Consider the following 20,307-nt stretch of genomic DNA (forward strand, 5'->3'; position numbering starts at 1 on the left):
ATTTATTATACGACACGAAAGTATTATAACTAATCAGTAAAATAATAAGCTAAGATGGTTTAAAATAGGAAATCTAAGAAACAAAAAGTCAATTATCCAAAATATATATGCGTGAGCGTGTGTGACAAATATAATAAAAAGGACAAAATTTCATTAAGTAATCGAGAAAATATATTGGTTTTGGAATGAAGGGAAAGTTGAAAGGCAATATGGCTATACAATTACATAATAACGCCAATTAGTTTTTCTTAAAAAAATGGCAAATGAGAACAGCATAACACCATTAAAACCTTGTTTCCATGGCATAGACATATATGAGGGAAGAATTATCTTCTAGAGATGGAATTCATATCCTACACTACTAACTTCAGACTGCTTCAAATAAGTTTCTATGACCACCCTCCACAACTCCCCACTGCCCCGAACAAAAAAAAAAAAATAGGGTAAAAAATAACCTATAACACATTTATCACTTGAACTTTAACATAGCCCTTATGACAGAATTTCTCAAATAAATGTGATGTGACCGCAACACGCAAACACTACAAATGTGTCAAACGTAGCATCTACACACATCAATTTAAATTCCCAGAAGTGTATCAAAAGCCATCTTCTCATATCAGCCACAATATTTCCTCTATAATTGTTATGAAATTTATCTGGTCGGCATAGGAAATGAGGATGCTACGGATGCCAACTAAGTCTAAGTCTATCTAGTTTATGAAATATATAAACTATCGACTAAACAAAATTAGCGTAGCTTTTCTAGCAATGGGATAAGCAGCTATCATATATTCATAAAAACCAGGCCAAAAGCTCGATTGTATCAGCATTCATGAAAATAAAGAATCTAAAACTAAACTTACCCGCATTTCAACAACGAAAAATGAATTCTCATTCCAATGGACTACTCAGAACAACGAACCTCTAAAAAATAAAGCAAAAAGATATGAGGAGTACCAAGATGGGATCAGTGATGGCCATGTTGCTCGGCATGTTGGTTGTGCTCGAGATGACGACGCTCGTTGGGAAGAGCGACGAGGTAAGAAAAGATCATCCCCCCGAAACAGACGTGGTAAAGAGGTTCGATGGAGTCTGTCTCGATGTACTTGGCATGGTAATTGTCCAAACCCCTCTGAACAGCTTTCTTGACGTACCCAACGGATAGCATCGGCTTGAAATAGCTCGGAACTTCCTTCAGTTTCATCCCTTTTATCTCGCTATAAACTTTTCTCATTGACATTTTCACAATTTCAAGCAAATCCTAATTTCCTTTCTTTTTTTTTTTGCTCTCTGCGTGGCGTACAGAGATCTAAAACGAACTTGAAGAATAAGGATGAGGATAGACGAGATTGTCATTTTAAGACCAAATAAAACAAAGGCTTAAGCCTTATGGTCCAGCTGGAGTCTATTTTTTTTTTCTTTTCACGTTGGGCCAGGCTGCTTGGTTATCCATTTTCTTTAAAGTTAAATTTGTATAAATTAAGATTTCTTTTAGTAAGATAAACACCATATTCGTGTTTAAAGAGTTGAAAAAAAGTAAATAGAATATGTTAAAGTATGATGACCATTAATAATAAAAAGAGTATGATAACAATCATCAATAAAGATTAAAATTATTATTTAATTATTTTTATAATAATATTTATTTATACTTGAACAAATAATTAAAACCCGAGATAAATTTTAACTAAAATTAAGAAAATACCAGGTGTGGAAGCAAGCAGAGTACTCAGAGCCAAGCCTAACCAAACCATTCCGAAACCCAAAACAAAGAAAAAGTTATGGCCCGAATGCTATCGAAAACCCTACTCCTCAGCCGCTCCCTTCACCACCACCGCTCCTCCTTCTTCCGCCGCTTTTCATCAAAGCCTGAGCTTTTCGAAATCGATCTGGACTCCGCGTCTTCATCAGCCACCGCCATTAACAAAATGGAGGAAATCATCCACGCCATAGTAGTCCAGAAATCCACCCCTGATTGGCTCCCTTTCCTCCCGGGCTCCTCCTTCTGGGTCCCTCTGCCTCGCCATGGTTCCAAGCGAGTTTCCGATATTATTGACCAGTTGACCAATCAACTCACTCCCGACGAGTACCTCTCTCTCACAACTGGCCGCGGCTGGCCCTGCGCCTCCTTTTTTGTCTCAGGTAATCCTTATTTCATCTATTTGATGGTTCTTGAAGAAATCGGCATCGGTTTGTTTTCATTAGAGAGTTAATTTTGGGATTTGGGTTGTAGATGGTGAGTATGCAGATGTTTCAAGCATGGATGTGAAATTGAAAAATCCAGAGCAGCAGGAAGAGGAAGTTGAGGTGGAAATTTCGATTGATTCAGACAATGAATCTTCTTGACATGCGGATGATTATGATGATCCTACTGAATAATTTCCATCTCCCGCAACATGCTTCCTCTCATCTCAGTTGAGTCGTTTCTTTTTGGTACTTTGCTTGAGTAGCTTAGTTCTTTTGGAATACGATTAACAGCTGAAGTATTATGTTTCTTCAGCATCAGTAAAATTATGCAATTGGTTTAACTGAATGAGCTTCCAGGACGGAACTTTAAGCTGACAATGTATATATAGTAGTATAATTTTGTTTAATTTCACCATTTTCTTTTTCCTGAGTCAACTGGTTAACATCTTTAACTCAAATTCAAATTTTTTTCTAGCTGAAATTTGCTCTCCTTTTTGTCAAGCTTTACTTCTAGTTTACATGCCTTTTATGCTAGGGGTTCAACCTACTAACTCTGGGTAACTCTATACATGGAGAAAAGCAACAGAAATGTTTATTTAGAATACAGAAATGTTTGTTAACTTATCCATCGAAAAAAGCCAATCGAGGGTTGTTGAGACTTGAGACTTTGAAGGTCGGTTTCCTATTTCTCTTGAAGCTGCCAAAAGAAATTAGCTGACATTTAGGATCCTGATTTTAATCCAGTGGTGGCCATCAGTGATTGGATATGAAACTCCTTAAATACATCTATTTGAAAACTGGTTTTGGTTTTACTTCATGGAAGCTAGGGTGTGTTATTGACATGGATTTTGTGGCATATTTTGTAGTTCTATGATTTTTGGTAAATTTATGCCAATGCTCAATGTGCACTCAAAGTAATTGTGTTTCTTGGAGCTAGTACATGGAGTGAACGGTGTCTGCATGCTTGTACAAGTCTAGAAAACTATTGTGTTGCTGCAAGAGCTGAAAATGAATAATGTTTTCTAATATTCATTTTGTTAATATGATCCAAACGGTTGGTATCGAAGTAATGATCGTGATATGTATCAGTATTACCTTCATTAGCAGCAAACAAATTGCCATGTGTCTTTGAGTGCAAAACCTTTCCATTTTTATTTTCAATAGGCAGCTATCAGCTCAGTTCATTTGAACAATTATCTTGTCTCAGCTACGGTAGATAATTGCAAAATGCTAATCGATACATCCTGTTTTTGTCGATTAGGCTTTTCATTTTCCCCTCTGGTTCAGATCTGAAATTTTGGTGGTAGATCTCCACCCGTTTGTTATATTTCTTTCGAATTAATGTTTCTCATATGCAGGCTTGGTCACCTTTCACATCTAGTTCATTACGGGAGAGGCTGCTTAATGAAATGCAAGTAAGATGTTGTACAGATACAATTTCCAGTCTTAGTATAGATAGTTTAATGTTATGCTTTGCTTCAAACCTCTTTAACTTCATTCTACTGTGGAAGTTGTTGATGCTTGGTTGAGCACCGGTTACCATTGTTTACTGTACATTTGCACGTATTGCTGACTCGATGTTTAGTTTATATAAACTTTTAAAGTTGAGTAACATAAAAATTCCATGGTTTATGCTGTGTTCTGCTTTAAGAGTATTAATACTTGTCTTTGATCATTACAATTTAGCATGTATCGACTTGCCCTGGCATTGTCATGGATTTTCCCCAAGCCTCGTCTACTTTGAGAATTGAGAAGGGAAGATCTGTGTACAGTATTTTTAATGTATTTTGTATAGAGCTTTGCATCACACTGTTATGGTGAGTTTCTTGGATTGATTGGTTATAAATTGCAATATATATATATATATATAAAATCATCTGTATTATAAAATTGACTGATTGGTTCGTTAAATATTTGCAAGAAAACCAAAAATCTATTCGATCTGGAATGTAGTTCGGCTCATGCACAGGTTCATGCTTGGATAGCAATTAAGTATATTTATGTTCAAGTGCACTGAAACCTGAAGTTTTTTTTGGATGCTGCAACAGTAATGATACATATGTAAATTGTGATTGTTAATTGTTTTATTATACTTTAATGGTTATAGAAATATATAAAAAGATAAAATATAATTATATTAATATTAATTATCATTTAAGGGGGTAGTATTTTAATTAGTTTTCAATTGAATTAGAGTCTAATATATAGTAATTTTTTCATGAATTCGGTTATGGTGGAAATCAAATTCTTCAATGCATTATGAGGAATTCAATTATGATTTTAGCCAAGTTTAGGTGACGATGACTTATGGGATTCAGTCATCTCTCATGTCCAAATTAGAAAGAGATTGTCTCGATGAAAAATGTGAAGTTTGATTCTAGTTATAGTCGAATTCTTAATAAATATGATAATGAAGATTTAATTATAGACTTTAATCACCTCTTAATTCCAAAGAGATTTTTAAATAAAAAAAATATAGAATTTGATTTTAATCAAAGTCGAGTTCTTAACAAAAAAGAAAAGAAAAACTCTAAATTTATTTTAAAAATATTATTATTTTAAAAATTAGAGTCCGGGAAAAAACCTTTATTATATAATTTAAGAGTTGAGACCAATCTATAAAACAATTGTTCGGAATAAAAGCAGATCGCACCACATATACATATATTAACAGCATCACATTAGATAAAAATAAGGTCAATAACAATTCCGAAAACTAAAGGACTATTTGTTTATTTTTTAATAGAATCATTTCAGTATTCATCGTATTTATTTTATACTTTTAAATGATTTAATGCTGATTGATTTAACAATACAGTAATAAATAATTCATTAAAAAATACATTCTAAATGATTCCGTAACAAACAGCCAACTAAAAAAAACTGAGAAAGGAAAAGGTTTATCTATAAAATTGGTCCGACAAGTATCAGTGCTTGAAATTTAGAACAACGGAGGTCATTTGAATTTCATTCCCCTCGTCATGGCTGAAGAATCTGAAACGGCGTCAACTAGTTCACAACCAAGATCCTCCGTTAACACGGCACAAATATCCCAGGTTTTCTTCTTCAATTCACAATTTTCTCTTAAGGATCTTTTCCCTACAATTCAATTGTTTATTTTTTTCGTTTGCATCCGTGGGTTTTTCGATAGCGATAATGTTTTCTGGAAGCTTGAGAAGAAAAAAAATTTATTCAATTTTTTTCCGATTACCTCTTGGGGAATTTAGCTATCTCACGGAATTGAGTTTTTTAGGTATTTCGTAGCCTCCCCCCGTTTCAGTCGTGATAAAATATTTGGTTTTTCAATGGGCTGGACATAAAACGATGGTTTTGATTCATCCAATGTTGATGAGTTATGAGATCTGAGTTCTAGCTATATCTTCTGGCAAATTATTGGCCGATGATATCTAATGTTTTGAGTTAAAATTGAATTTGGGGACTGTTCTTCCTGAACCATCTATAAAGCACTTTGTCATTTATATGCCGGTGCACATTTTAAAGATATTCTGCTGTAGTTACTTTAAAAAGAGGAACCAAAAGAGATTTTGCTGTCTCTTTGCTTGAAAATTCATGCAACTTATCTATGCGATTAGGGATATGCATTCCTTCATTTGGTTGACTATAAGATGAAAATCTTACTTTTTATGTGTGTCTTGGGAGAGCAACCTAGTATTGCTCTTGTATTGAGTATTTGTTGATTGCCACATGCATTATCATATATGGGTCCAGTTATGATCAATTTGGAGATGTCCGGCATTTTGTTGTCACGATGCTAGGAAGTGCTTCATAAACGGAATTGTTATGCGCAGTGGTAAAGGTTTTCAAATTAAGAGCTGAACCATTTGCGTGTTGCAATCATTTAGTAGTTAAATGGGAACATTTACATCATTTTTATGTCTAGAGAGAGAGGTCAGTCATAAGATGATAGAAAGTCTGTATTCCCAAATAATTTCCAGCCAAGTAATAGAGGACTACAAATTTAACAAAATGATGTTTAAATTGAATCCGGTTAGCTCCTGTTCTGACCTATTTGGTGAATACTAAAATTTGTGGATGAGAGTTTTGTTGTTTTTTTCTTCACTAGTGCTTTGTGTCTGTAATTTTCTTTTCACTCTTAGTTTCTGTATGTCTTTTATGTTGCAGCTTCCTGGATATTTTGGTGTTCCAGCTTTTCAAAATGGTGATTTTCAGATGTTTCCAGTTATGTTTCCTGCAATTATCCCAGGTTTAACTTCATTACAAAATCAGGAACAGATTAACCGTGGAGCAGGCATTTATGCTGTTCATGTTCCACCATTTATGGGGCATATTGCTGGAATCTCATCTAACAATCTCATTCCCCTCACCTATAATATACCCACGTAAGTAAATATGCAGCTTGTATATTTCTGTAGTTTATCTATCTCCCTCTTGTTAAATGAAGATGCCCACCTACCATTCCATAGCATTAGGGTTGAGCACCAGTAAGTGATCCTAACAATTTTTTAATTTATCCGACTTCTACCACGAAATATGGGTCCAGTTCAATTCAGTTGAGTTTGAAGAAAGAATTTGATATGCTGGGTATGTTTGATTATTTGTTAAGATAAATTCATGCCCAAGCTATTTAAATAAATGTATATATTAGATTTCAAATTTCGTCCTTGTCACTGTCTTTTTCCCATCACTATATCATGCCTGTTAACTTTCTTTTTATTGTTACAACATTCAGCACCGACCACAAGCTTTTGAGGAGCTGCCATTGCCCATTACTAGACAATTTGGAGCCTCATTTTGTTATTTTCTATACATTTTGCTTCTTTATTTTTCTTCTTTATATATATATAAAGAAATGACCATCCAACTCAGTTAGTAGAGCACAAGGTTCTTAACCTTGAGGTCGTGGGATCGAGTACCACGGAGGGCATTTCATAATTCGGAGGTCTCTTACGGAAGCTGCTCTCAACGTGGTGTTGGGGGTAGCCTACTATCTTACCTCCCCCTTACCCCATACATATGGAGGGTATTTCATAATTCGGAAGTCTCTTACGGAAGCTGCTCTCAACGTTGTGTTGGGGGTAGCCTACTATCTTACCTCCCCCTTACCCCATACATATGGGAAAAAGGGACAGCCATTTTATATATATATAAAGTAAAACAAATTTAGCTATACATTCTATTTCTAGGAAGGGGATTTTATTCCATTGTAGGAAGAAAATGGATTTGCTAACTTGCATTGAATAAAAAATCATCTGAGATGTCCGATTCAAATCTCCTGATGCTACAGTATTCATGCTTTTAACTTGTTTCCCTTTTCCTTTTATCCTACTTTGCTACCATACATCCTATTCAAATCTCCCGATTTACTTTTATCTTGCCTTGTTGCACGGTTTCCATTAACAGAAGGTCTGTGACGGAGGCAGGGGCCGCAATTGAGGAGCAAGGGCAAGGAGCACAACCCCAACATCAACAACAGATAGGATCTCAAAGACAAGTTGTCGTAAGAAGATTCCAAATTGCATTTCAGCTGGATTTGTTGCTTATACTTAAGCTAGCGGCTGTAATATTTTTGTTCAACCAAGATGGATCAAGACAGAGGCTGTCTGTCCTTGTTTTCTTTGCTTCACTTGTCTATTTGTAAGTTCCAAACTTCTAATTGCTTAGAATTTAACCCTTGCTCTGCTCATCAGAACTGCCATTTTCCTGATTATTTAGTTTAAGCTATGATACAAGTCCTTGAATCCTGCTTTTGACCATCTTTGTACTGATTGGGTTGCTGTGGCTTGATGGGTCCTTGTGTATCAGTAAGGGGTTAGGAAGAAGTATTTTTTCTGCAGAATGGAGAATGTGAGTTTTGCTTTAAAAGAAATTGTGATCCTTTCTTTGTCGGTTGGGTGAAGTGGTGGAGCATTTCTATCGTTAGAATCACATATACTTCACTAATGGCGTCAGAGTTTAGGCTAATAAATGGGGTGGTCTAGTTTTTCTCAAATAATGATGGGCGGTTCTTGTTTTCACTAACCTTTCACTTCCACATTGTTTTTTCCCCGGCTGAGATAAACAATGACAATGGTTTTGTGTAGTATTCTAAATTCTAAAGTTAAGGACTCTTCTTGATACTTTTCAGTGTAACATATATTGGTTTCTTGCAGGTATCAAACTGGAGCACTCACGCCATTGATAAGATGGCTTTCCCAAGGCATGCAGAGGGCAGCCACACCTCCACGAGGGCCTGCTGCCAGAGCAGAGAATGTTCCTGCTGCTGGAAGGCAGGACAATGAAAATGCAGCTTTGGCAGGTAATCTCTTTTAATGTTTAAGTTTTTGTGAACCGAAATTCGTTCAGCCTTTCATTCATATTTTATTTATTTAACATCAAATGTCAACCGACCAGCAGATAATGGCAATCAGGCAGCTGAGAATGAGAATGAAGCAGAACCTGGTTTAGGAAATGCTGGTAATCAATGGTGGGGAATTGTAAGGGAAATCCAAATGATTGTTTTCGGCTTCATCACGTCTCTTCTCCCAGGCTTCCACAACATAGAATAGGTCATACTTTAGAGAACCGACAATCTTTTCCTTGCTAATTAATCATTTAAGGAAAAGGAAAAGTTGAAACCGATGTTTATATAGGTAAACCTAAACAGATTCGGTTCAGTCGCTGTATGGTGCTTGGTAGCCCCACTGCATCTGCAACAGGCGTTTCTGTTTTACTTACAAACCAGCATGCTTTATGTAGTTGTTTGGTAGTTGAAATGGCATGCAAATGAAATGCAGATTTCTTTGTAATGCAGCAATGGAATGAGAGGCTGGCTTCATTTTTGGATGTTGTTTTCTTGACAGAGTTTTGGGTCATTTCTATTGTTGCTTACTTGACCTTTAGTATTTGTTATTCATGTCAACATCTAAATCAATTTATTATGCGCATCAAATCGAGAAAATTGAGTTGGAAAGATCATCTTCATAATAGATTTCTACAATACCCTATATGTTGAACATAAAAAAAATAAAGCTCATCATAAAATTAAGAAAATTGTTGCAATTCAAATTCCCCGTAATGCTTGAAAAAATTACAATAAAAGTTCCAACAGAAGAGTGTATACACATCCTTGATTCTCTCACACCGACAAAGACTTAGATTTTAATACATACAAGGGTCAAGAAATTTATTTTATTAGCATCGAAAAATGGTAATTACATCAAGTATGTACAGGTTAATTTAATTGGAAAAGGGAAACTAAAAAATCTCACATCTCTGATAAAAGATTGCTGATCTTCCGAAGCTCCTTGAGAGCTGTAACGGCTGTAACTTGCCTTTTGCCAACTAGATTGTTTTTAGACAAATTCTCCAATGATCCTACTTGGCCTTGATCTTGCTGGAAAACCGACTCCAGAACCTGCCAATCAAAACACGGTCATTCAACAATTCCATTAAAGTAAACCGAATAAAGGAATCACCAATCTTCATTTAACGTCAGTTCCGGGTTTCAGTGATTCAACAATAAACATTTTCCTTCGACAGATTGAAGCTTGGCATAGTTAAAACAACCGGAATATTACCTGGATGTGGTCAAGCATAGCCTGCCCAAGATTCTTCAATGTCCCCATCATATTCTGGTCCACAGTATCACCTTTGCTCGTCGGATGTGAGTTACAAGAAGCACCAGCAGCAGATGAGTCTGCTGTACAGCTTGTACTGCTCTTGCTATCAAAAATTGGAGGTTTTGCAGCCTCATTGTTACCTCCTCGTTTATCGGATGTCTTCTCACTGACATTGCTTTGTCCAAACTTCCGAAACCACTGGAATTTACCTGAAAGATGCCTTCTCTCCTTCGTTGATGAGGTCTTCCCTGAAGATTCATTCTCATGCAGAGGACTTCGTGAGACATCTTCGGTAGGAAAGGGAACCTGATGTGGTAAATCTTCTGGGCTCCTCCGCCGGTGATCATCATTATCATCTACCGATAAATTTGACGTAACACTACTCTTTTCTGTGTCATTTTCATGATCATTAATGCCACAACCAGGAGGACTTGATGGGTCGGAAAAAATAGATGAGTTCTCTTCACTGACAACAGCTCCACTTCCATTCTCACATCTATTCTCTGCTGTGCAAATAGACCGCTTGTTAGCACAATTTTGTTCCTCCCCCTGAACCTCTACAGAATGATGGTCGTCTGAATTAGAAGCCTCGAAACAGCATCCCTTTACAGCATCATCCTCCAAGCCAAGCTTCTTAGACAAATCTTCAAGCAAATTACGCCTAACGGAATGATTGTCCTTTTTGCATTTTTCTTTTCTTGCAGGTGATGGTGCAGATTCAGTTCTAAGTAGGCCAAACTTTACTTTTTCAGACCAACTCTTTTTCCCACTTGTAGCATGCTTTCCTAAACTATTTTGCCTTAGCTCCTCTGCCTTATGAAGTACTCTCCACTTTTCTTCCCAATAGCTGTCAGGCAGCGGGGTTGGAGCAGGTTTCGGAGAACCTAAATCAGATGAAATTTTGTGGCTGCTCGATGGAGATTTCATGCAGTTATAAGCCCCACCAAATGCAGACAACAAAGATGCTTTGTTAGATTCCAATGCAAGAATTTGCAGTGACTTTGCCCTCTCTATACGATTTTCCAGATTTACACACTCTGGAAAATTCAGGAGTCTCTGAAGACAAGAAGTTGCAGTTTCAGTGGCAAGCAAGGAAGATCTCAGATAAAGTATCATAGAGACTGCCATAGCGGCAATTAGTGCTCCACGGCGTGAACTGAGTAGTTTAAAACTGAAATGGTCAGCGTCCTCAGAAACTTTATTGAGTGGGCTATTATCTTCTGAGAAAATCTCATCCCATACAACTAAGAGATTTTGAAGTGAAAATTCCCGTCCAAATAAAACTCGCAACCAGCGAAGTGCGAAATATTGCGGTTCAACACCAAGCTCAACAAGATGGGTATGCAGAGATGAATCAACGATTGACAGTAAATGATATAGTGCAGCCGAGGCTTCAATGACAGGAGGCAAGCCACTTTGGGACTCAGCTGCAGGAGAGGAAGCAAAAAAATCTGCCATAGCAACTGAACCATGTGCCCCAATCATCAGAGCATCAAACATACAATAGGCATCATGTTCCATAAATTTCTCAGACAAGACAATACCAAGTTCACCTTCAGCTCCGTAAGCATCACTTAGCAATACAATGGCCTGTATCTCGGGGTCAAGCTCATAAAGACTGCAGACTTTCTTTGAATTGCGTTGAGAACCAATCTCATCTTCCATAGAATCTGAGAACTTCTTAAAATCAAAATTGTAAGCACCACCATTTTCTTCAAATGGAAATCCATCAAATTTGTCAATGAACTGGTCTTCATATAGCTTCCGCACTTCTGAGAGACGCTCAACATCAATATGAAGAACATACAGCAGAGGAGCCAAGAGTTCATGCATTCCTACAAATAAGCAAGAAAGAGAAACAGATAAAGAACCAGTTTTTGATGCCTCGCATATTCATATAGTAAGAGTTAAAATTTAGTTGACCCAGGATATTGTCTTCCAAATCCAACGTTTTTTCATTGCACACTACGAAATAAGATTTGAATTACCAACTTCCAACTAGCCTTCGCCTAAGATGATCACAACCATATTACTTTTATGTCTGAAACATTAGGATCCAAACCCCTGAAAACACAATCAGTATTTTGCATTGCAAGGCATTTGCTCATTTCATTTTTCAGTGAGATAGCATGAAAAGTAATAACACATGCGTGCAAAGCGATTAACAAAATACCTTGTCTATAACCACAGTCTGGGTGTCTAAGGCACCACAATAACAATACCCGTCTCAACATTCCCTGGCATCCGGGAGTCTGGAAGTAGCTTTCATGCTCTGGATATAATCGTGATAAATCCTGGTTAACCATTTTCTCCAGCTCAGCATTCCGAAAGAATTGACTCCAGGTGCTGTCTGCAAGAAGAATTAGCTATGGCTTAAATAGATCAAACGAAAAACACTTAAAATCGTAAAACAGAGTGAAACCACAGTAAATTTACTCGTAGAAGAATGTTCAAAACATTTAGCCAGGTCTAATTTCCAACTGAAAAAGTAGAGTTACAATTCCTGGATTAAAAAACAATCAACCAGGATAGGGTGTAAAAGGATGAAAAGAGAATTGCCTCCTTTTTATGCAGCTGAAACAGACACCGGACCCATAAACAATTGTCCATACAAATTTAGCATCAACGTACAGACAACAGTACTAGAAAGAAAAAACCGATGGATAAAAAATGCAATTATATAGTCCCTGCTGAACTAAAAATCAAAGCGATGCAGCAAAAGAAAGCAGAGAAATTACAATTACCTGGGTTTTGTGAGAGCGGATTATCCATAACAAGATCGGGGGCATTTCTTGCTCCGTCTTTGGGAACGTGTGGATCCACCAGCAGTTGCCTTCTCAAACCAGCATATCTAAATGCCCATGAAACCAGAGATTTGAGACTAAGCAGTTAGCTTTTATTTCCAAAAATGTAAAAATGGAAATAAAAACTCTAATAATTGATAACTGTAATTGAATTAAGGAAAATAATGTTCTTTGAAAAGATCTTAACATGAAAAAAAGGGTAAAAGTAAAATCGCTTGAAAACCCAGAGACACAAAGTTATCATTTTATATTAAATTTAAGCTAGAATTAGCTGAAACATTAAAAAACAATGATTATATTTAAAATTAGAAAAATAAAAATAAAAAAGATCAAGTTTTGGTAATCTCTACAATAAAAAGAAGCTCAAAATTACATATTCTGCCTTTGATGCCTAGTTTTTTCATCATATAAAATTAAAAAATAAGGTAAAGGAAAAGACGAAAGGGTTACCTTCTGCGAGAATCAGCTGTTACCCTTCGGAGATCATCAATTGAAGAAGGAGGTAAAATTCCGAGATTGATACGCCATTGGACGCCTCTCAGACTAGCAAAAACACGATTTTCGGCCTGAGCGACAGCGGACGACGAAGGCGTTACTTCCTTTACAATCTCTTTGCTCATTCCTTGCGATCAGAAACACAAACAACTAGACAAAAGGATAAACCGTTACGCCTGGATTTGGGAGACCAAAAAAGGGAATTGTGCAATAACCAGAGCATTCAAGCGTTCAATTTCTCTCTCTTTCCCCCATTTTTTTTAGAGAGGAAAAAGAACAAAATAATAATTGAAAGAGACATGAAATAGCAAAAAATCAGCATGTTTGTTTGCTTGTTTATTCTTTACTTGTTAACCAAATCTAAGTTTTATTTATTACAATATTATTACAAATTTACAAACATATCATTTTATAATTAGAATTAAAATAAATACTTAAATAATATAATATAATATAATAATTGTTTTAATCTCTAAATGATCAATAAATTTAAATTTTCGTATTTAAAAATTTATCAGTTTAATTTCTTTTTATGATACTATCAAACTAAACAAATTTATTGAATCAAATAACATTGGGATATATATATTCTGTTATAAAGTAGCAATAAGTTACTGTATTGAACTATTATTACATCAAGAAACTAACAAAAAAGCAATATAATATTCTTATGAGAAGAGCAAGTAATCTAGGGGAAGAGCAAATATTAATTAATAGATTTTTTAAATATGAATAATTAAATTATTTTAAATTAAGATCAAATTAATTGAACTCATGAATTATAAAATTAAAATTATTATTATATCAAGTCATGTCAATATTACGATAAAATGTTTAATGAACAATAATATTTTTATAGAATAATATTTCAATTGAGTAATTAAATTATTACTGTTAAGAAGAAAAGTGACTCTTTTATATTCGAAGTAATAATAGAGTGACATGAGGTCTTTTTTACTCTTAGGGTGTGTTTGGTTCACGAAATGTAAGATTATCGGTGGGAATAAAATATTACCAGTGGGAATAAAATATTACCAGTGAGAATAAAAGATTTCCAGTGGGAATAAAAAATTACCAGGGAATAGGATTACTGTGAATGTTACATTACTGTGTTTGGTTGGTTTGATAGAAATGTGAGATTACAGTGTTTAGTTGAAGTAATAAAATATTACTGGAATGTATATTTTACCAAATTGTCTTTGTTCTATATTTTCTAACAAGTGAAATTCTAAATATTTAAATAAAAATTATTTATATAAAAATTTTATTTATTGATAATATATTACTTGTGTATTTAAATATATCATATATTATTTTTATTTTTATTAATATTAAACATTACATAATTTATGTAAAAATATATTAAAATTTTACATCAACATTTAACATTTAACTAAATGTTTACATTGTGAAAATTCTTCATAGATATTCATAATAATAAAAAGATAGTAAATTATTTTTGTTATTTAAGATATAATATTTATTATATCTTCTATATACAATAATTTATGCATTTATTTATCTTTTATATTTATACTTAATTATGCATACTTTATCATTATTATTTATCTCATGAATTTATATTACAAAAACATAATTCAAATAAATAAGAAAATATAACACTAAAAATCATATTGTCTATAATTTTATATTTCACCGTCATTCATCATTATCTTTGCTAATATTTTAATAAAATTATTAATACTCAGTTCTAATATGATTTGTACTCAACTCTTGATTACGAAAAGCAAGCAACCCAATAATTCATGTTTCTCAACCTGTAATTTCTCTCCGAACATACAAAATCCAACAGAGGCCAAACTTTGAACATACTAGACCGTTAATTTCTTTCAAATCATACACAAAGGACAAGTGGAATAGCTTACATCTATTTAAAGAGAATTCTAAAACAATTTTAAGTGGTTGCTAATTCGACCATGTCCAATATCGGTCATGAGATTGCTAATTCAACTATGTCCGAATTATTGTAAGCATGTCTGAAATTTGACTTATTTCCGAATTATTTGAACTATTTGTAGGGTAAAATGATGCTCTATTTAACAATAGAAGCCGTAGCGAAAACCAAATTTTTGAACTTACACCGTTGAAGATTAGTTTTTGGAGTAAAAATCTAGATTTTTAAGCGTAAATAGTAAAAACGAAGATGATGCATAAAAAATTTGATACATAATTATTGGGGTAAATAAATTAAGTTTGAATGAATAGGATTTTATTTGTTTATTTATTTTTATAAGTATTTATGTTTAATTTGTATTCATTTAATTTTTAGTATTGTATTTGTGTTCATTTTTTTTCTTCGGAGAACTAACAACTATGCCCCAATTATTAACCAATATACGCTATATAAACAATGCACTCCATTATGAAGGGTCAAAACCTCAAAAACTAACTTATACGCTATATAAACAATGCACTCCATTATGAAGGGTCAAAACCTCAAAAACTAACTTTTCAAATCCATATAAACGCTCTTTGTTTGTTCAGAACAATATACCCGAGTAATGTGAAGCTTTCCCCGGACACTGCCGGAATTATAAGGGTGTGGTATTCCAGGCTAGACTTCAATTCCTAGTATAAAAAAGTAATAAAAACATATAATAACATATGGAGAATTTGAAGTTTAAACAAATACAACTGGCTTGGTTACTGGAAAATGACAGGAAAACGATAATGAAACTTGGGTTTAATTTCAAAAGCTCGAACCAAACCCATTATCATAATTCAATTTTCTCAAATCGTTCCTCTACAGTTTACCATAACCGAACAATGGAGAAAGGAAATCTAAAACATATAAAAATAGTAAGAACTAAAACGTTTTGTTCAAGAGCTAACCCAAGAAACAAATACAAATAAGAATTGTTTGTTAGCATTGTTCCATAAGTACAAACAAATTAAGATGAATTGACCTGGATATACAACTTAAAACTATAGGATAAAATATCATAGAAGAATCAGTTACTAAACAGTACAAACTACCCTTGCAATGTCTTCCAAAAACCAGTGTTAATGAATAACCTAAACATTACAAGTGTAGCACCATATCCAAAGTTGCGACACACATAGTAGGAGAATCATCGCAGGCAATCATAAGTACAAGAATATATAAAATATGTTACAGAGTCAAATTCTCGCAAAAATATATATATTTCATCATTCGTATGAGCCAACTTTTGGATAAGCTTGTGAAACTTATCAGATGTGCTTGTATTTATTTGAGATTGGAATTAATGAACATTTTATTTATTAGCTTATGTGCTTATCAGTGGAGACATTATGAATTTATACCCGGACTTCAACTCAACCAACCTAGCTACACAAAATATTGTAACCTCTGTGCTTGAGAAGTAGTTTAGCTGAAGTTATATTATATGGGGTCGGTTACCATCAGCAGAAGACATTATTTTCCACAAAAGAAGGCCTCTAGAAGAATGAAAAACTACGGACTAGTTTCTCATGGAATAAGTTCCACGAAGAAATTTATAAAATACCGAAAAACACACGTATTGAACAAAATATAGCACAAACTATATCTAATATTACCACCTTGGAGATCTTCAGTTTAAAGGATGCCCGCCCATTTGATAATTTACTAGGTCGGTCAGAAGAGGCAAATTCAATTCCATCACAGCTAACTAGAAGAGGAGGTTCTTCACCATTTATCTTCTCAACGGGTAACCGATTAAAAGCATACAAGAGTGATGCCACGACCTTTCCAACAAGCAATGTGAAAAATTAGGTGCTGAAGGTAAAAACAGTACTGCGAAATTAAGCTTAAAGACTAAATTACCTCTAGTTCCTTGTTTACTGGCTGCCCAAAGATATTTAATAAAACAACATCCAAGGAAAAGATCCGACGACGATATGCCTGAGAAAAGGTAAGTTTAGATAAAATATAAGGAGCGGTAAACTCATATCATTCAGGAATCAATAAGGTTGAAAAACTGTCTTGTATTCTGTGAAATGAGCAAGATATACTCTAAGCTACTCTTAGTCTTCAAGTACCCATGTTCAACGCATACTCAAGCTTGTACATGCAAATCTTGGAAAAGAAAATTTGCCTTTACAACAAAGTCAGAGTAAATAGGCTATATTACCACATCAAATGCTAAAGATTGGGGATAAAAGCTAACATATCAGCAATATTTACATACCAAGATAAGAATATCCTTTTAATTTCGAGTTTGAATGTCTTTACAGTTGGCTGGCTCTACCAGGCTTGAACATTTATTGCTTAGACTAAAGTAGTGGCATGCAAGTTAACAACCTATTACTTTATTTATTTCACAATCCGACATCAATATTGGGAGACATTTTAAAATTTTATATCAATTTTATGTGCATCTCCCAATAGATGATGAAAACAAGTAGGAAACAAAGCTCAGTTATATCAATAGGATAACTTTAAGATTATAAAAAGGATACATTAATAATATCACAAAAGAAATGCATAACTGCTATCACAAAAGTTGTTTCAAACTCTTTGGTATTTACTTTGCCACCAAAAATATGCCAAAAGCCAAACTGGTCTTCTTTAATATTAGAGATAGTAGACTTATCGATAGACAATCTTAGAGGTGGATCCTGGTATTATATTTTTGCATCAGTTTTCTAAACCTTAAGGTAAACTTACATGCTATGGAAAAACATCGAGGAAACATGAGAACTACAAGTAAGCCACCTTCACATATTGGTCCTTTACGGAGAACGTTTAAGGCAAGACTTTTGCGTCATGGATGAAAGCATGAAAACTTCTATTGCCACGAATATCAATCAATGTCCTCTTCCTTGAACTACAAGAAAGATGTCACACTCCTGCAATCTCCCCATTAGTGCAAAGCCGCACAAAATCAGAAGAGACCTGACAAAGAAAGGAAAAACAGAAAAATCGGCATACATGATGATAATAGCCAGGGCAACAAAACTAATTTTCATCTAATGAAGTATACTGCAGTAAAACCTTAGAAAAACATTTTCTGCTACTAAACAGACCAAATTACAACCAGTCCATTCTGTTCACTCATTCCGAAAACTATCTCGAACATTTCAAACACCATGGCAAGATATTAAAGCAACATATGAAACTACAAATAAAGGTGCAACATATGATACCTCGTATCCGACATGTATCCATTTGTTTTGGTTTTGTTCAATCTCGGCGGTTAATCGTAAATCAGTGTTTCCAGGACCAGGAGCTTCATTGAGTAGGCAAGTCAATGGTAAAAACATCAATGTCTTTCCGTTTAGAACAAGTAAAGGGGACCTGCTGTTACTCTCTGCATACACCTATTTAAAAAAAAGTCGAACTTAATAGAAAAATCGAAATCGAAAACTCTAATAAAGGTAAATTACTAATACAAATTTAAGAAAACGATCATCAAAATAATGAATATTGTTGCTCTAGTAGGTGATAACAGGAGAACTGAAGCTACAAAACAATGACGAATCATTAAAAGGAACAGAAAAATAAGAAATGGGTATTTTCCTAACATCCAAATAGAAAAGAAATCAAACCAAGAAAGGTAATTTTAGGACGTGATTAACAATTTCTTCTTGTAAACTACTCATTAAATCACATAAAAAACACAAAAGCAGAACAAAAAACAACAAGGAATGAGAAATGAGTGATTTCCCTAACACAAAAAGATCAAATTTTGAGTTGCTAAACCTGTTCAAGAATGGTTTCGGGATACACAGAATAGAAGTTGAAGATAGAAACCCAGAAGCATAAAACAAAACCCTTTTCTTCATCAACTTCAGTTTTCACTTATAAATCCTTCAGCAAAATGTAATCTTTCTTTCTTATTATCGGATTGTTCTCACCGAGAGCTCGTCGGCGAGCCCAAGGGAGAGGAGGACATGGGTCGGTGGAGTTTTGACGGTTTTCTGGGGAAGGTGATGGAAAAAATAGAAGGGTGAGAAGATAACCGGTTTAAGAGTATAAAGTAGTGTTTGTTTCTGGAGGGGTACTGTAATCTGCTGATTACAAGCTCTGTAATTTGCGGATTACAAGAATACGTAGTAGAAGAGGTGTATTAAAAATTTATAGTCTATAATAAGGAGATTGTTTGTTATTTAACATCTACGTACTGTTAAAATAAACTGAAATATAAATAAATTAATTTTTTAAACTTAAAAGAGTTTTGTAATACTGAAATTTAAATAATTTTAATTTTATAATAATGAATTTAAATAATCCATACAACTACAATAATAATTTTTTTAAAATAAATCAATCTATATTTTAAAATAAATCAATCCATATTTTAAAATAAATCAATCAATATTTTAAAATAAATTTTTTCATATTTTAAAAAAAAAATTTAAAATAATTTTAATTTCTTTGAAGAGATTTGAAGACTTTTAAAGATATAAAATCATGTCTGCACCAAGAAGACCTCGCGTAGACGTTAGAAGAGCTTCTGTCTTCTAACAAACAAACGTTTTGCGAAGCCCAATGTCTGCGCGTGGTCTGCGCAGCGCAGACATAAGAGCTTTGCAGACATTGCACAATAAAAACAAACACGCCTAATTAATTCAACTATGAATATAATCGGGCCCTATCAAATATCTTTACTTTTACTTTACGGTTTACAACCCCCTCTTTAAAACTATTCAATCTTCCATTAAAACTCAAATACAACACAAGATTATGAAAAAAATGGTAGAATGAATCCAAGCAAAACAACAACTATAAGGAAACTATCGCTCAAGGTTAACTTAAATCGACTACACTAATTTTTCTGGAAAATTAAACAAGTAAAACATTGTAAAGAAAGTGAGAGGAGAAGAAATCTTATCAGGAGAACGATGAATTTTTCGCAAAGGTAAGCTCTTACAGGGGAGAAGAAGATATCACAGAGGCAAACAAACATAAGAAGGGTATTTTAGCCCTTAGCACACGGGAATAAAAGAATATCTAACAGGTGTGTGGGAATAACATTTCCAAGAATAAACGCACAATATTTACTGTTGGGAAAGAAATATTACCCTAACTTGGGAAAGAATACCCAACCAAACATGGTATCCTTAGTCAGAAAAAAAAATATGTCTGCCAGGAATCCTAAAATCCTTGATCCAAACGGGTCATTATTATTATTTGGAATTATGGTTTATAAAACACAATAAATAGTCTTTTAAATTAATTTTAAAACGACGTTTAAATCATCTACAAATTTAATCATTTGTATTGTAAATGGAAGAATGAACGGTATTTAGAC

At 34.1% G+C, this 20,307-nt stretch overlaps 4 protein-coding genes and 2 long non-coding RNA genes across 6 annotated transcripts; 2 read left to right on the forward strand and 4 right to left on the reverse strand.

The window, feature by feature from the left end:
- Positions 1-963: 963 nt before the first annotated feature.
- On the reverse strand, positions 964-1,280 carry LOC120161920. Its single transcript, XM_039172124.1, has one exon. The coding sequence runs from the start codon at positions 1,241-1,243 to the stop codon at positions 971-973; it is 273 nt and encodes a 90-aa protein (XP_039028055.1). The 5' UTR covers positions 1,244-1,280; the 3' UTR covers positions 964-970.
- Positions 1,281-1,730: 450 nt separating this feature from the next.
- On the forward strand, positions 1,731-2,418 carry LOC120161919. Its single transcript, XM_039172123.1, has 2 exons — positions 1,731-2,145; positions 2,237-2,418. The coding sequence occupies exons 1-2, from the start codon at positions 1,785-1,787 to the stop codon at positions 2,347-2,349; spliced, it is 474 nt and encodes a 157-aa protein (XP_039028054.1). The 5' UTR covers positions 1,731-1,784; the 3' UTR covers positions 2,350-2,418.
- Positions 2,419-2,659: 241 nt separating this feature from the next.
- LOC120161923 lies at positions 2,660-2,864 on the reverse strand. The gene is made up of 2 exons (XR_005519512.1): positions 2,812-2,864; positions 2,660-2,753 (listed from the first exon to the last, which is right to left on the reverse strand). It is a non-coding gene; the product is annotated as an uncharacterized LOC120161923 (long non-coding RNA).
- Positions 2,865-5,077: 2,213 nt separating this feature from the next.
- On the forward strand, positions 5,078-8,761 carry LOC120161917. Its single transcript, XM_039172121.1, has 5 exons — positions 5,078-5,246; positions 6,334-6,551; positions 7,573-7,806; positions 8,322-8,467; positions 8,566-8,761. The coding sequence occupies exons 1-5, from the start codon at positions 5,172-5,174 to the stop codon at positions 8,715-8,717; spliced, it is 825 nt and encodes a 274-aa protein (XP_039028052.1). The 5' UTR covers positions 5,078-5,171; the 3' UTR covers positions 8,718-8,761.
- Positions 8,762-9,323: 562 nt separating this feature from the next.
- On the reverse strand, positions 9,324-13,297 carry LOC120161913. Its single transcript, XM_039172117.1, has 5 exons — positions 13,025-13,297; positions 12,515-12,621; positions 11,944-12,120; positions 9,729-11,605; positions 9,324-9,565 (listed from the first exon to the last, which is right to left on the reverse strand). Exons 1-5 carry the CDS (start codon positions 13,192-13,194, stop codon positions 9,416-9,418), a joined length of 2,481 nt encoding a protein of 826 aa, XP_039028048.1. The 5' UTR covers positions 13,195-13,297; the 3' UTR covers positions 9,324-9,415.
- A 3,083-nt stretch (positions 13,298-16,380) lies between these two features.
- LOC120161922 lies at positions 16,381-18,973 on the reverse strand. The gene is made up of 5 exons (XR_005519511.1): positions 18,756-18,973; positions 18,200-18,373; positions 17,769-17,948; positions 16,878-16,955; positions 16,381-16,798 (listed from the first exon to the last, which is right to left on the reverse strand). It is a non-coding gene; the product is annotated as an uncharacterized LOC120161922 (long non-coding RNA).
- Between the last annotated feature and the right edge of the window lie 1,334 nt (positions 18,974-20,307).

The sequence above is a fragment of the Hibiscus syriacus genome, unplaced genomic scaffold (assembly GCF_006381635.1).
Source record: "Hibiscus syriacus cultivar Baekdansim isolate YM2019G1 unplaced genomic scaffold, ASM638163v2 tig00111402_pilon, whole genome shotgun sequence".
Classification (NCBI taxonomy): Eukaryota; Viridiplantae; Streptophyta; class Magnoliopsida; order Malvales; family Malvaceae; genus Hibiscus; species Hibiscus syriacus.

What these genes read in the sequence shown, in the direction of transcription:
- LOC120161920 (XM_039172124.1), bottom strand. Translation starts at nt 1,243, where the DNA reads ATGTCAATGAGAAAAGTTTATAGCGAGATAAAAGGGATGAAACTGAAG.
- LOC120161919 (XM_039172123.1), top strand. Translation starts at nt 1,785, where the DNA reads ATGGCCCGAATGCTATCGAAAACCCTACTCCTCAGCCGCTCCCTTCAC. An exon ending in CGCCTCCTTTTTTGTCTCAG is followed by an intron (nt 2,146 to 2,236) that starts GTAATCCTTATT and finishes TTTGGGTTGTAG; the next exon opens with ATGGTGAGTATGCAGATGTT.
- LOC120161917 (XM_039172121.1), top strand. Translation starts at nt 5,172, where the DNA reads ATGGCTGAAGAATCTGAAACGGCGTCAACTAGTTCACAACCAAGATCC. An exon ending in TTTGCTTCACTTGTCTATTT is followed by an intron (nt 7,807 to 8,321) that starts GTAAGTTCCAAA and finishes GGTTTCTTGCAG; the next exon opens with GTATCAAACTGGAGCACTCA. An exon ending in TGAAAATGCAGCTTTGGCAG is followed by an intron (nt 8,468 to 8,565) that starts GTAATCTCTTTT and finishes ACCGACCAGCAG; the next exon opens with ATAATGGCAATCAGGCAGCT.
- LOC120161913 (XM_039172117.1), bottom strand. Translation starts at nt 13,194, where the DNA reads ATGAGCAAAGAGATTGTAAAGGAAGTAACGCCTTCGTCGTCCGCTGTC. An exon ending in TCCGCTCTCACAAAACCCAG is followed by an intron (nt 12,121 to 12,514) that starts GTAATTGTAATT and finishes TTCTTCTTGCAG; the next exon opens with ACAGCACCTGGAGTCAATTC. An exon ending in AGACTGTGGTTATAGACAAG is followed by an intron (nt 11,606 to 11,943) that starts GTATTTTGTTAA and finishes GCTTATTTGTAG; the next exon opens with GAATGCATGAACTCTTGGCT.